This window comes from Cicer arietinum, chromosome 4, assembly GCF_000331145.2.
Source record: "Cicer arietinum cultivar CDC Frontier isolate Library 1 chromosome 4, Cicar.CDCFrontier_v2.0, whole genome shotgun sequence".
Taxonomy (NCBI): Eukaryota; Viridiplantae; Streptophyta; class Magnoliopsida; order Fabales; family Fabaceae; genus Cicer; species Cicer arietinum.
Window position 1 is genome coordinate 11,782,545 of NC_021163.2, and position 15,256 is coordinate 11,797,800.

Sequence of the window (15,256 nt, forward strand, 5' to 3'; positions counted from 1 at the left end):
GACGGCAGTAAGAACGGGTGAGAGAATGACATGTCAGCTTAAATGGTAAAAAATGGTTTATCTCACGTTAGAAAGTGGAAACAACATTATTCACAAAAAAAAAATAGAACTAAGAATGCTACGGTTATAAATATTATGCATTTATTGTAAGTCTCCAATCAATATATACTTGACATGGCATTTTAGATGTGGAAATAGTCGAATATGAAAATTATTCACTTCTGCTTAAGGTATGTGGAAATAGTCGAATATGAAAATTAAACTGAATTTTATAATATATGAATATTTCTTTTATGATATAAATCTTTTTAAAGTACAAAAAGTTAAATTGTTTTGTACTATTAGTGTAAAAAAGATTTTACTATGAACAAATCACAATAATTTATAGACATGACTTTAAAAATAATTGTGGTAAAAGTTAAACTATTTATACTAATAATGTATATAAATTGAATCTTTTTAAAAAATCTAACATGACATAGTAATATATTCAAAGTATGTTTTATAGTAAAATATTTAAATAAATTATAAGTTTATTCGTAAAGAAGCAAGCTCATATATATTTAAGACTTTACATAGAAATTAAATTATTAATAATAACTGCACAATATATAAAATCTAATTAAGCTATATAAGCCTATAAAAGTAAAAAATTATTACTTGGTTGATTTGTTAGGTCTAAGAATCTTTTTAAATGATCACAAGTTTGACTTCTTTTAGTTAACCAAGCTTTAAAAAAGCCAAAGAATATAAAAATAAAATAAAAATAGAACAATGTAAATTGAACATGACAAGCACTTCATTTGATGACATGGGGTACACGTTCATCAAGTTAATGTATACAATAAAATGTTTGTTTTGATATGTAATTTAAGGCTACTCATAAAGAATTCAAGACAATCCTAAAAATAATGCTGAGACTAGGTGGACTTTTATTCCTCATACTATATTTCACTCAATAAATCAAAAGAGGAAGAGGAGAAGCACTAAAGACTTAAAAATTTAACATCTGAACAAAACAGTCATCCTCTGTTAACAATAACCTGACATATAGATGATGTATTCTAATCCTTCTTGAACCCCGCGATTGGTATCTGGCTCAAAACCTTAGCATCAAGAACTGCATACTGTTTCTTGATCTCGATCATTGCCTTCTCAGCTAGTGCATCGACTTGGTCTTCATTTTTCTCGTATAGCAGTGGCAATGTGAACAGTGATACAAAGACTGTATATCACCAAATGGACTCATTGTTAAGAAAATACCATAAGAAATGTCTTTTAAGCATAAAGCTAAAAACTGGTAACATTGAGAAGAAGAAGAAGAATGGAACTGATGCATGAACTCTTACATAAATAGAACAATGTCAAGAAACTGAACCAGCTCCCAACAACTGAGATAACCCACAATCCAGCAACAACCTGATAACAGGACCAAAAAAAAATTGAATTTGATATAAATGGACATGATTCGAGTTAAACCTCAAATTCTCACAAAATCAAAGGGAATCCAAGCAATAAGGTTCCATCATGAAACCATTGTAGCTTAAGGAAGGGATCAACTTACGGAAAGAAACTTCTTAATATCTCTCCCAGTTCCAATTTCCCTTAAAGCAGTGACTACTCGGTTGGTTTCAACTCTCAGAACAGACGCAACCTCAAGAACACATTCCTGAGGAACTGAAACATGTGGGATTTGCATTGGAGACCTAGTTGCAAAAATATCAAAGACAACATGAAAGTGCATTTAGAAGATATAAGTTATAAACAATTTACTATGAAGAGTATGTATTCGGTGTTGCCATCATGAAACTCTTGAATTTAAATTTCCCATACAGCTACCGCACAGTAGAATCCTTATCCGAGATCTTCACCTTATTGTAAAGGGGAACACACCAAACAAACTTTTTGTAAAAAAAAAAAAAAGTGGAAGAATTTGCAAAGGCTTACTTGTGGATAAAGACAGATGCATTAGACCACAAGAAAAGGGCTCCAAGAGACAAAATCATTAAATGGCAAACAAGAGTAATGAGGTGGTATTCCAGCAACTCAAAGAAAACCCACAAGGCAGTGCCAGCACCAAGTGCCATTCCCGTGCATCTCTTGTTCCTCCATAGTAAAATATCAGCAGCTGCAATGAAAATGTTCATATTATGTAATAATGCAACAGAGGAAATGGATTTATCAACAGAAATGAATAAATTTTATCATTCATCAGGAGTAAAATCTTCCCAATTTCCAATTTGAAATATAATGCTATAAGAAATTCACCCTGTCAGTCAAGCGAAATCCTGTTTCATCGTTTCCTCAACTAAAAATTTATGGCAACAGTTTTAAAAACCGTCCTAGCTTTCAATCCAATGAATACAACTTTTTAGTATTGAATCTAACTTACATTCTCGAATAACTTTCGGCAAAAAGAAAAGTGAGTTTTTAATAATAAACTATTAATTGAATTATTAATATATCTCTAGTCTAGTACCAATCCTTCTAATCGAATGTGTGTTTAGGTGTCAATGTCCGACATGGACACGACACAGGTACATTGATTACATCATTTTATTAAATTCATTTTCTCAAATTATTATAGTGTGGTATCAGTTGTTATTATCGTGCTTCAAATCATTACCATAACTCAATCACAATCCAAATTCAATCTAAATCAATCATTCATATATATAGTATCTAAATATCTCTAATCCAAGTAAGATTAACATTTATTTATATGATAAATGAATAATATCAAATTTGATTAAAAGAACACTACCACCACCACTACTATCAATCATCATTAGCATTTCCAATCTCCAATTTCCAACAAAACAGCATTGCTAAAATGCGATTAGACATAAACATTTCAGAATTTCTATGTATAACTTTTCAAATAAAAATAAAACGCGCGATTCCGATGAATTATTGTTAATCAATGCAGTAGCGGAAAATATGAAAAAGCGGAGATGCGGTAGTGAAAGGAGTAACGTACGTTTTCCACCGCCTAAGACCTTGTGAACGGGACGATCGCGACCGAAGAGGCGGTAAACAGCGTTGGTCCTGTTGGATTTAGCTGCCGTAACCGGCGGCCTTTTCTTGTTGTCGTCGGAGGAATCCGAATATGAATCGGAATCGGAGTTGTTGTCGTGAAATTTCTCTTCATTTTTATCGATGAATGAATCCGCGTCCCCTGGAGCCATTGATGGATGCAACAAATGAAAATGGAAGGAAGTAACGAGTCACAGAGAGAAAGCGAATGCAAGGGAGAGAGAGAGAGAAGAGCGAGTTTCGTTGAACGGTTAGTTTATAAGTGGCGGGTTGTTGAGTGGTCGAAGCCTCAAGTTCGGAATGAATAACGGAAACCTTCCACTTAGCACTTGCAGCTACGTACTAGATAGAGAGAGCACGTCAAATAAACAAACGCTTGTATTTTTTTTTTTTTTTTAAACAACTCATTTTCTATCTTAAAAAAACATTAATTAAAGGAGCCATATTAAATAAATAAACAAATAAATAAAATATTTTTCTTACAGTATATTAGTTTTTGTTTCGCCTAGTAGTTGTTTTATATTTTTTAGGAATATATATAATAAAATAATATTAAAAAATTGAACATATATTCAATTACTACATTACTATGTAGATATATACAGATATTTTAAAAATTAACATAAACGGATCGTAACAACTTCAATTAATAGTTATAGAGACATTAACTCATGATAGTTCTCTTTTTTTATATTTTTCTTATAAGTCAATCTTTTACTATATAGTACGTGAGTTTTACTATTAAAATTTATGAGTTTCACTAATAAAAAATTTAGAAATAAATTTTGTTCAGGTGTATCTCACCTCATCAAACAAGATTTAAACTAGTACATAAAAATAGATTAGGTTTTTTAAAATTGAATAATTTATTTTAGAACATAGAGTAAGTATTATTAATAGTTGATAAGTAAATCAATGATTAATATTATATATACATACATAATCAATCATATGAAATTATAATTTTAACTGTTAATTTATTCATCTTATTAATTTCTTCTCAATTTAAAGGAGACAAATTTCATAAAAACTATCAAAAGATCACATCAAATAATAAAATTTTATTAATTGACATATTTCAGTTAAATAGTTGTTTTGGTCTTGTGTGAAGATCATTCTATAAACATATCAAAATTATAAATATGTGTCAAATATACTTCGATATTTTTGTTAGTAATTTTATAGACTAATTTGATCAATAAAAATTACATTTAAAAATTAAAATGACTAACTAAAAATACTTTTGAAATAAGCCTAATGATTAATAAAAAGATATATTTGTATGTGTTCATACACACTCAAATATATAATTGATGATTTATCCTTTAACAAATTAGAGAAGATATTTACCCTACATTTCTTAAATCACACCTACAACAACTACACGGTGCAAGAGCTGTAACAAGTGGGGATTGAAGGATGTTACAGAGAAAACTTAACTCTCTGGATCTAACTGTCCCCTCAACTGCTGAATTGTCCATACACCTATTACGCCCAAAGAAATTTGATAGAAAAATATAAGTCAATTTTAATAATTGCAAATCATGACTTCATGTGCAACTTTCATTCTATAATCTGATTTCACTAAGGAAACAACTTAACAAATCATTTTAGACAATTTTTTACTGAAAAATCAACTTATAACTTATTCAGAGAATTTGTTGTCTAATTTAAACGTTCTCTACACAAGAATGCTCATTATCAATCTTCTGCTTATTCTTCTCAACTTCAAATGAATACTTGAGAGAACTTTTGAGGTGCAAGATTTAAATTAAATTTTATAGAAGTTACTATTCAACCTCTGTCAATGACTCGCATACACACTTCAATTGATTCACCTATAATCATGTTGCCGCAAATTCTCAAGAGTTGAGGCCTCAAGAAGTAGAATCAACCACCACCGCCATGGCTTCAGGACCCAACCCTTCAAGTCCCAGTTCTGTGACTAAAACCAGAGTCCTGTTCCAGGCAGCATCAAGAAGCCACCATTGATCTCTGCTAAATCCCAAGGTTGCTGAAGCATCAACAAGCAAATGTTCTTCTTAGTTTTTCTGTAGTTTATTAGATAAATTGACCTAAAAAAATTCAAACAATCTAAAAGGACGGAGACTGAAAATAATTTTACAAAAACTGCGCTTATTGATTATACTTTTTTGTCCTCTTGTGTACTCTTGCAGATTTGAAGTTTTTTCTTTTCATTTTTATATTCCATATTAACCAACAAAAGAAATACACCATATTACTATTAACATCACAGGTAGCTTGAGTAAGCTTAATTCACGTATGGTGTTTACCCCTTGCTTGCTTCAATTTTTCAGTAAATATGCTTTTAACAACAGAAGAGACAGGACTTTCAAGCTTTTCCAAAACACTGCAAATTCCTTTAGCATTTGGCAGCGTAAGTAGGTGAGAATTGCTATCAAATACAATTCCATAAAGAAAGGAAATTTTCAGCAAATGAGTGACTGAAACAGTCAATTCTGAGGGTTCACCTGGATACTTGAAGCAAAATACAAGGACACGAATCCATCGAGGTTGAACCTGTGAAAGGAAAATGATAGAGCTCCCAGCTGGTTTATAAGTTAAAACATGAACTAATAGCATGTCAAAACCTTTACCCCCATAAATATTTGAACATCCCTAATCCAAACAAAAACTGTCACTACAAGTATAACAGTCAAAATGAAGAATTTTTTGTTTATCTTGCAGACAATCAATATGGGAAGCCAATTGCAAGACATTAAAAACTCCAGAGTCAGAGATTCAAGAAGGAAATATTTGCTCAGAAATATTACTCCAACAAAAAAGGAAACTTCAAAGGACATATACAGAGTAAGGAACTTATTCATACTCAAGTAGAACTGTTTCAAATTAGCAATCCAAGCAGTGCAGATTTTTTTCCTTCGTCGAGACACGTCGCACACACAATTTCAGCAGCAGTAATATTAATGGTCCAATAACATTTCCAAAGACAACAACCAATGCAGTCACGTACAGCAAAAAAAAAATGCCGTGTACATGTCTTCACACAAATTCAGCGGGATTTAATTGTATAAAATTACATATCTGCCATTAAAATAGGCATGAAAATGCAATTTACTAAAATGCCATGAGACCTACCAATTTTGATTTTATATATTATTAAGATTAAGATAAGATTATGAGATACTATCTAAAACAAGTCTACACTGCTGTACTAAATTGTCATTAGGCAATATAGCATACAATTTTTACAGGGACGAAAGGAAGACGTGGCATACAATTTTTACAAGAACAAAAGGAAGACATAATGGGAAAGTGCCGTCTCCCTCATAAGAGAATTGCAGGCTCTGCTCACATAGCTTTGCGTGCCATCATCTTTTAGAAAAAAGCTCCTAAGAGTTACTGAAATCCACCTTAAGGTGTATTGCAGCTGATACGCTTAATACTGAGTTTTTTGTTGTTCCAATTTCTTAATCAAGGCTGTCTTTTCGTCATCACGGAGTGAATTGAACACAAAAACAGACTTGTCACCGATGTCATCCTTGATGTTAAACAGGAGTTCAAGATCAGGGAATTTTGTACAGGGATTGATGATATACTTTAAAAAAATCAAGATAAGTAATTTACCTTGATGGGCTGGGTAAACTTCCTTCCGGCAAATATCACAAAAAGACCCATCCATAAAGCAAGCAAAGTAAGTTTAGCTCCATCATCCATCAAACCGCTCTGCAAATTTTAGCGTAAAATTTGTCTGGGAGTAAAAGAAACAGATCTTATACAAATGTACTAGTTGGTATTGGTGATGATAACAATCTCTCAGCTTGACTAGTGAAGGTAAAAGAGATGCAGTGCAATAATGTCTGAGTCTAGAAGACATTGTGAAATGCATGAATTCAAATAAATAATAACGTCAAAAGAAGTTTGATAAGGGGCTTTTAGTTTGAGGATAAGGGTTCAGTTCAGTGCAAACATCATAGGAGGCTGTTACTCACAAATTGAATTTCTACAGCCCTGCAGCACGGTCCAACTCAACCGTTGGACATGATGTAGGGCTAGAAAGAATTTGGGTTCTGAATACACTTCATTCAATGAAGTTAAAATATGAATATCATTAGATCATCATCCAACAACTCCAATCTTCTGACTGTAATGACTACGTAAGTATTTAGATATCCACGAATTCAAATCCTTAACTAATAAACTTGAAAGGAAAAAAGAAATAGGAACCATATGCTAATGGCTACCTTAAATTAAATAGGCAATATGTTTAATGGAGCACTTTAGAGGAACAAAAGAAGAATACCAGATGCCCAAGAAGAAGTATAGGAATAATAAACGTGAGAGCTCCAGCTTCTAGCTTGCCGTAACACAGTCCTATTTATAAATACAAGAAAATATCAAGAGAATTGACATGTTTATTCTTCTCTGTCGAATTAATACTAAATGCCAAAATAAAAAGTAGATGGATTTAATTTAATTGAACATCACCTTCCTTGAAAACAAGTCCTGTCAAAGCAGCAAAAAGAGGACCGACAAGCCAGACAGCTGATGGGTGATCAACAACATATTGTACTAGAGTTTTATTAGCTGGTTGAGCAAGGGCGATGTAGGTTGCAGCTGATCCAAGAACCCCAAGTCCCCAAAATGCTTGTATGGTTCGCTTGATTTCAGTGACATAGATATGAATCAAGAATAATGATAAACCCAACCCACCTGACCCAAGGATATAAAAAAAATCAAGGTTTTGCTTGAGAATATCACTAAGGTTATCGGGCAAATAGGCAGTAGATGCAGCCATGACAAAGGATGCAGCAGCTGTCACCAATCCTGATCTGTACAAAATAACCTGCCATGGACACAACCAAGTTTACATACATAGCTTAAGCCAAAAGCTTTCAAGCTGCAACTGTATATGTATTATGCAATGTAATATATTCTACACTGCGTTTTCAGGTGCTGTGCTTTCAACTGTACTTCAAAATACAATTATCTCGTTTCATATTAACTGTTGTTTAAGGTTATATTTTATACACTTCAAAATCATTTTAGTACTAGTTTATATGATTAAATAAGTTTAATTTTCTAAAGTATTTTTTATATAAAACGACAAACAATAATTAATAACAGGTAAAATTACTCTTGATGCCCCTTAGTTATTTGAGAATTTTTAAATGTGTTTGATCTAAACAAGTTTGTAATTAAGTCCCTCGACTTATCAATAATTTATAATTTTGTCTCTAATACCTAATTACATATTTAAAGTGTAGGGATCGGGTTTAAAGTTGTTTAGCTTGGACGATTAATTACAAATTAGGAACTCAATTACCAAATTATTGAAAAATCCCCAAGAGAGTAACTAATCAAACGTTAATGAAACTACAAAAGTGAGTATGCGTTGAATACACCGTATCAAATAATGAATCGAAAAGTGAAATAGATAGTGCGCAACGAAATTGAATGAGGAGAAAGTGGGGTGAGTGAGTACCTCTCGAACATCGGAGGAATCAACGGACCAAGGGCCATAAATACCGTTATAAACTACGTTATCGTCCAATGAACCTTGCTGGTTTTCTCCGACGGCTTTACAGCCGAATCTGATTCCCGAATAACGAGTCCGACCGCCACAGCATAACCTCGACGTTGATGACGTGACGCTGTAGACTCTAGCTCGAAGAAGAGAAGGAGGACCTACCGATACCGCTACAGCTGCAGTACTTAATCCTTGCAATGCCATATTCTGATTTTAATTATCTTTTGAATTGCACGACCTTAATAATAATTTTAATAACCTCATTTTGTTTTCTTGTGCTCATTAACAAACACAAATTCGACTAGTACTCCTACTAGTTAGTGTATCTATCTATCACTCGTTACAAAAATCAACTACTTCTATCTAACTTTTGTAAGGGTATATTTGGTTGATACTTGATACAAGAGATTTTAGGACCTGGATCTGCTGCAGTACAAAGTTTGACGAAATAAACAATATGAACAGTTGTTTTAGTATCATACGGTTTAAATTATGCAAATTATTTTACGTAACTATTCAATCTCGATCGTCGATTTACATCACACGGCCGAAATACAATAATGTGTGACACAATAACTGCGTGTAATCTGGATCCGAGTTTTTGATAGAGAAGCGGAAAAGGGGAAACGAGTGATCTGGTGAGGGGAGGGATTTTATTAATATAGTGAAACCGTAAATTACATTTTTCACTATTCTAATATTTAAAATCATATCCATAACATCTATAAAACATTTTAAATCTTATTTATAATCTATAATATCTGAATTTTATTAAATTTTTACATGATAAATCCTAACTCTAATTTAAATTAACACTACCAAATCACTTTATAAATATATTTTGCTCGTTAATTTATTTAGTATTCTATGCATGATTATCTAAATGTTTTTCATTAAAACTGTCACCCTCAAATGCAAGAAGGAATCAAAGTGTTTACTACAAATAAATGATTCTTTCATCAAATCAAATAGTACACGTAAATTAAAATTTATTTTTATAATATTTATTAACATTAAACATACAATTTTGTATTCATCTTAAATTGTCATGAAAATTGGAGAGTGATACTCAAATAAATACACGAATCAAAGTTGTTTTTTATAATATACACAACATTAGAGAACTATAAGGTGATTTAGTGGTGGTTTAAGAGAGTTGGATTAACAAATAAGTTATGAGTCAAATTATTCTCTCTAATAAAATTAACAATTAATTATTAATATTGACTATTCAAGAAAAATACACATAGCATTCAATAATTTCATTTATAATCCTATCTATCACCATAATTAAATGTGATATCTTAGATTTGAACTCAAAGACAAAAGACAATTATATTTTTATGTAAAATATCAAATATCAATATTTATGTAAAATAAGTTACGGGCCTAAATCAACAATTCAACCTGTTATGTTTTTTTTCAAAACGTGTTCTCTTAAATGGACTGATTTAGAGTTTGTGCAGATGAGTCAATTTTCTGAGGCCCAACAAGCTAAAATCACCTGTTAACGTCTTTTTAATTATAAAATTATCCTTCCCCTTCTCCTCAAATTGTACTCCTACACCCTCCCCACATTGAATATAAATCCTCATTTTACCTTTAACAATTTTTAAAGCTTTGTTTGAGAGTTATGAGGGAAAAGCGGGAGAAGGACTTTTGTGGGAATGAGAGCAATAGGATAGATGAATTTCTCATTTTTATGGGAGTGTTTTAATTTGAAAGGAATGAGATAAAAATATTTATGATTATTATATTCTATTAAGAGAAAAAATGGAGACCATTATAAAGAGAAATAATGGATTAAAAAATTTCTCCTGTTTAGTAAAATTAGTTGATAATTTATAGTTGATAGTTGTTAAACTAATTAAAATATTTGATAAAATTAGCAGTTCAATAAATTTAAAATGTAAAATAACATAAATTAAAAGGACATTATTAATTAAAAATAAATGTTATTAATTAATATTTAAAATATTTTAAAAATAATTATCATTTTATTTTAAAAGAATTTACTAATCTTATAGATTTTTGTATCAATTTATCTATTTAATTTATTTTAACTAAAATAAATAAATTATTTATGTTAAAATATTAATTATTTACAATTTAATTTATTTATTAATAATTTAAAATTATAATTAATAAATTATTTATTAATCTAATATATTTATTTACATAGTTAGATTATTTATTTTAAATTATAATAAATAAATTATAAAAAATAAAAAAGATTTTAGTTACAATAATAAAAATAAAATTGAAAGAAAATAATAAATTTTAAATTTATAAATTACTTAAATTGATTCATAAAAAAACAATATAAACTCATAAATGACTCCTATCAAATCCAAAATCTTCTTCCAATGTATTTTTAAGTTCATTCTTATTGGAGAGATTTTCTCTTATAAAATTTCATATAATGTGGGAGAATTTTATATTGCATGTTTAGTATTGTGGCGGAACTAAGTTCAAACAAGTTTCACTGTCGAAGCAGCGATAAGTAACTTCAAAATTGACATGTGTTTGTATGCTTTCCAACCGTGAATCAAAACACCAGCTTAGTCGTCCCATTTACTTCTTCTTTTATTCTCAAAATCCTTTATTTTATTTTCCTCCAAACTCCTAAATATAACTTAAATATTTCACACAATAGAAAATTATTGATCAGAAAACTCAAATTTATAAAATTCAAGATTTGAATAAAATTTGAAACGTATTGAGTTTATTTAAAAAATAAGTTATAACAAATTCAAATTTTGGATTTACTGAAGTAATAAATAACTCCAAAAAAATTAAAAGTTGAGTCTGTTGAAAAAAATACATATTAGAAAACTCAAAATTTGAATTTTTTTTCTTCAAAAAGTTCAAGATTTGAAAGTTTCTTTTTTGAAAAAATAAAAATAAGTCTAGCATCGTCAAATTTGAGTTGTAATTAATTTTCAAAAATATATTCATTTAAATATAATTATAATTGTTTTATTTTTTTAATATTTATTTTAATTTATTTCGATCTTTTATCTTTTATAGTGGTGTATTTTAATCTTTATCACAATTACAACACTAGTTATAACAATTTCAGTCATTAGAATCTGTTATATTCATTGTCAATATATATTCAATATAATATTATTTCAGAAATACCTTCTTTTAATCGAGTAGTAAGTTTGCAATTAAAAAAATTTTAGCTAAATGACACATGTAGTCCCTTAACTTAATTTTAATTAACGTTTTAGTCTTTTTTTTTTCAGTTTAGTCATTTATTTTAATTTTAAGTGGCAATTTGATCTTTTATGTTTTAAAATTTCAACAATATTATCTTCTTTTTTTTTACAAAAATTAAAAAAATTCATCAAAATTTTCAAACAAAACCCATAAAATTAATTATCATCTTCACTACAATGCAAATTTCATCAAAAATATTTAAATAAACTCATATTTTTATCTCCAACAACATCAAATTTATCAAATAAAGAATGAAAATATGAGTTTATTAATTAAAGATTTAAGTTATAAATTTGATGAAATTTGCATTATATTGAAGATGATAATTAATTTTATGGTTTTGTTTGAAAATTTTGATGAATTTTTGTAAACAAAAAAGGATAACATTATTGACATTTTAAAACCTAAAAGATAAAATTGTCACTTAAAATTAAAAAAAATGACTAAATCGAAAAGAAAAAAATGACTAAAACGTTAACAGAAATTAAGTTAAGAGATCGCATATGCTATTTAACCAAAAGTTTTTCTTATATTTTTTAAAACATGTGATAATTTTTTGAAAAATGACATTTATCAATTTACTATATTTCACTACATCCTTATTAACATTACACAATTAACTTTACAATTGGATTAATATTTGATCTCAATAGTTAATGACAATAATTCAATAGTTGTTTGAAAGAGTCAAGATAAAAAACTAAAATAAACCACTTATAAAAGATAAAAGACCAAAATACATAAATAAAAAGGATAAATAATCAAAATCAATATTAAGTAAAATATAAAAGATCAAAATTATATTTTAGCTAAATATATTTTGGATAAATTTAATTTTTTCTCATTATTATAAAAAATTTAAAATTTGACTTTTCAAGAATGAAAATTATTTTATAAAAACTCAAATTTTGATTTTTTTCAAAAATTCAAAAAAGTATTGGAAAAGAAAATGTTTTTAAAAAGCAACAAATATGAAATTTTCTGAATAAATATAGAGTAGAAGTAAAATTTGAAGAGTGAAAAGTAAAAATAATAGAGAAATGTCAACAGAAAAATAATTTTAAAAATGATACATTCAATTATAAAATTTTAAATTTTGATATTTTCTAGGTAATGCAACACTTGTTACTTTGTTAGCATAACCAAAAAAAAAAAAAAATACAGCATAATAGGAACTAGAAGCACAAAACATGCGAAACATGAGTATCCGATCCGTAGTTGACGTGTTCGACACCATTTATGTTTCTAAGTGTCTGTACATGCTTGGAGGAGTCACGGTAATGGCATGGTAGCGCATATGGTTGGTGGCTTGGTAAAAAGGGATAATTTATTGTTAATGTTTGTGGAAATGTGACTTTATGAAAAATATTGTTTGAAACATGAATGTGTAGGGTGAAAAATATATGTGAGGTGAAGATGAATGATGCATGTGGAGGCGTGGAGCAAAGCATGAAAGTCTGTTGACTGTACAGTGTACGGTGTATTGCTGCAGGAGCAGTGCAGTCTTCTGGCTTTGACCCGATTTATGGATTTTTTTAGTCTAATACAGTGTAGTTTATTTAGGAAAACTTTGATATTACAAGTCTGAAATTAAAATTTATAAGAGCATACCCCTCAGCTGACCCAACCCAAGTCAGAGTATATTGTAACTCGTAGATCGTATACTTCGTATTGCTAAACATAGAGGTTGCATTGATAAAAAGTATTATTTATCACTAGTTAGCATTTGTCTTTTAAAAACAATTTATAAAAAAGGAGATCTATTATGTTACAATTCATTTTTTTTCTTTTCTAAATAGATAAGATAGATTTTAAAAACTCTAATACTATCTTAAAATTTAGGTTGAGTCATACACAACTTTTACAAAATTAATTTATAGGATAAAGACTGTCTACTACTTATAAATATTTAATCAAATGTTATTTCATTCAATTTAAACTCTTGACATTGTTTCACCACCTTAGTAAGCAAGTCACGTTACAATAAATGTGGTTAAAAGGATTTATCTGATTTGTTTTTTATTCATAATCAAATCTCTTAGAAGACTTGATTACTTGCAATGCACTCCATTTCACAAAAGAGTATAATGGAAGAATAGAGTAACGAGTTTTGAATTGTCCAAACTATTTACTATTAGCATATTGAAGTATTTTTACAAGGCACATCAACTAACAAGCTGTTTATACACTCTAATAAACCCATATTACAAAGTTTAATAACATATTTGTATTACTAACTAATTAACATGATCCCTTAATTCAAATGCTAAATAGAATTACTCCTAGCTTTTTGCTAAGCTCTTCAAAATCATCCACTCTCAATGCCTTGGTCCTTATTTCAGCATTTTGTAAATCAGTAAGACAATAGACCACTTTAAACCTTCCTTGGATAACTTGATCGATCTCTCAAAAAATGAAATATAGTCTCAATGTGCTTACTCTTTCCACAAGAAACAAGATTTTTAGCAAGACTTATGACTAACTAATTGTCAATCATAATTAGTATAAGTTGTAATACTTCAATTCTCAACTCAACCAAAAATGGGTTCAACCATAAAGATTGACAAGTTGTAAAACTCCTTGCAATATACTCAACCTCGGGTGAAGACAGTACAATCACTAGTTTCTTCTTAGAGCACCAAGCAATTGGTGCTTTTAGGTGTTCAAACACATATCATGTTGTGTTTCTAATATCACTTTATCTCCATTCCAATCAACATATGAAAATCCAAGTAAAACATTATTCTGTTCCCATGTCTGGCTAGGAAACAAAATTCCATATTCTGGAGTATTTCAAGTAACTTAAAATCATTTTTGCAATAATGATATGAGACTTCTTTGGTTTATCCACGAATCTACTTACCATTCCAACTCTGTAACAAATGGCAGGTCTACTATTACATAAGTATATCAAGGAACCTACAATTTGATTGAACAACGTGCCATTTACTTTATCTTCCTCTTTAGCCTTTGTAAGCTACATATTAACTTCTAGTGGTGCAGTTGTAGGATTGCAGCTACTCACAGTGAACCATCTCAACATTTCTCTTGTATACTTTTGTTGATGAAAAATTATACCTTTTGTAGTATACACAAACTCTAGGCCAAGGAAACATGTCAACTTCCCTAAGTCAGTCATCTCAAACTCTCCCTTTAATGTGGCTTTGAGTTCTTCAATATCTTTTTCATTGCTTTTAGTAATGCATAGATCATCTACATATAAACAGGTCAGTAACAAACTAGTCTTCTCTTGATCCAGTTTCACATAGACCTCATTGTAAAGCCGAGTTTAATCAAGAATGAATCAATTCTTCTATTCCACACTTTTGGTGCTTGTTTCAGCCCATAGAGGGCCTTGTTCAACCTATACACCCTGTGTTCCTTGATTTTCAATTGGACTCTAGGTAGTTGAGCCACATACACCCTTTTCTTCAAAGTCTTCTATTTAAGAATGTTGACCTGACATCCAATCGAACTAATGGC

General features: G+C 29.6%; 2 protein-coding genes across 4 annotated transcripts; both read right to left on the minus strand.

Annotated features, from left to right (window-relative positions):
• Positions 1–756: 756 nt before the first annotated feature.
• Positions 757–5,996, minus strand: LOC101506955 (reticulon-like protein B5). Of its 2 annotated transcripts, none has more exons than XM_073367683.1 (5): positions 5,529–5,996; positions 1,948–2,128; positions 1,565–1,706; positions 1,350–1,419; positions 757–1,225 (listed from the first exon to the last, which is right to left on the minus strand). In XM_073367683.1, exons 1-5 carry the CDS (start codon positions 5,638–5,640, stop codon positions 1,065–1,067), a joined length of 666 nt encoding a protein of 221 aa, XP_073223784.1. In that variant the 5' UTR covers positions 5,641–5,996; the 3' UTR covers positions 757–1,064. The 2 variants fall into 2 exon arrangements, with proteins under 2 accessions (XP_073223784.1, XP_004496510.1); XM_004496453.4 differs by lacking the exon at positions 5,529–5,996 and adding an exon at positions 2,981–3,386.
• A 152-nt stretch (positions 5,997–6,148) lies between these two features.
• LOC101507278 (uncharacterized) lies at positions 6,149–8,998 on the minus strand. Of its 2 annotated transcripts, none has more exons than XR_189673.4 (5): positions 8,504–8,908; positions 7,507–7,864; positions 7,322–7,392; positions 6,646–6,769; positions 6,149–6,559 (listed from the first exon to the last, which is right to left on the minus strand). XR_189673.4 is itself a non-coding variant. In XM_004496454.4 (5 exons), the coding sequence occupies exons 1-5, from the start codon at positions 8,750–8,752 to the stop codon at positions 6,458–6,460; spliced, it is 879 nt and encodes a 292-aa protein (XP_004496511.1). In that variant the 5' UTR covers positions 8,753–8,998; the 3' UTR covers positions 6,149–6,457. The 2 variants fall into 2 exon arrangements, 1 of the variants encoding a protein (XP_004496511.1); XM_004496454.4 differs by having other exon boundaries at positions 6,646–6,744; positions 8,504–8,998.
• Between the last annotated feature and the right edge of the window lie 6,258 nt (positions 8,999–15,256).

Coding starts and splice junctions, on each gene's coding strand:
- LOC101507278 (XM_004496454.4), bottom strand. CDS start 8,752: ATGGCATTGCAAGGATTAAGTACTGCAGCTGTAGCGGTATCGGTAGGT. Junction 7,865..8,503: donor ATTCCTCCGATGTTCGAGAG/GTACTCACTCAC, acceptor TGTCCATGGCAG/GTTATTTTGTACAGATCAGG. Junction 7,393..7,506: donor AGGACTTGTTTTCAAGGAAG/GTGATGTTCAAT, acceptor ATTTATAAATAG/GACTGTGTTACGGCAAGCTA.
- LOC101506955 (XM_004496453.4), bottom strand. CDS start 3,188: ATGGCTCCAGGGGACGCGGATTCATTCATCGATAAAAATGAAGAGAAA. Junction 1,420..1,564: donor ATATTAAGAAGTTTCTTTCC/GTAAGTTGATCC, acceptor TCCTGTTATCAG/GTTGTTGCTGGATTGTGGGT. Junction 1,226..1,349: donor CTTGACATTGTTCTATTTAT/GTAAGAGTTCAT, acceptor GGTGATATACAG/TCTTTGTATCACTGTTCACA.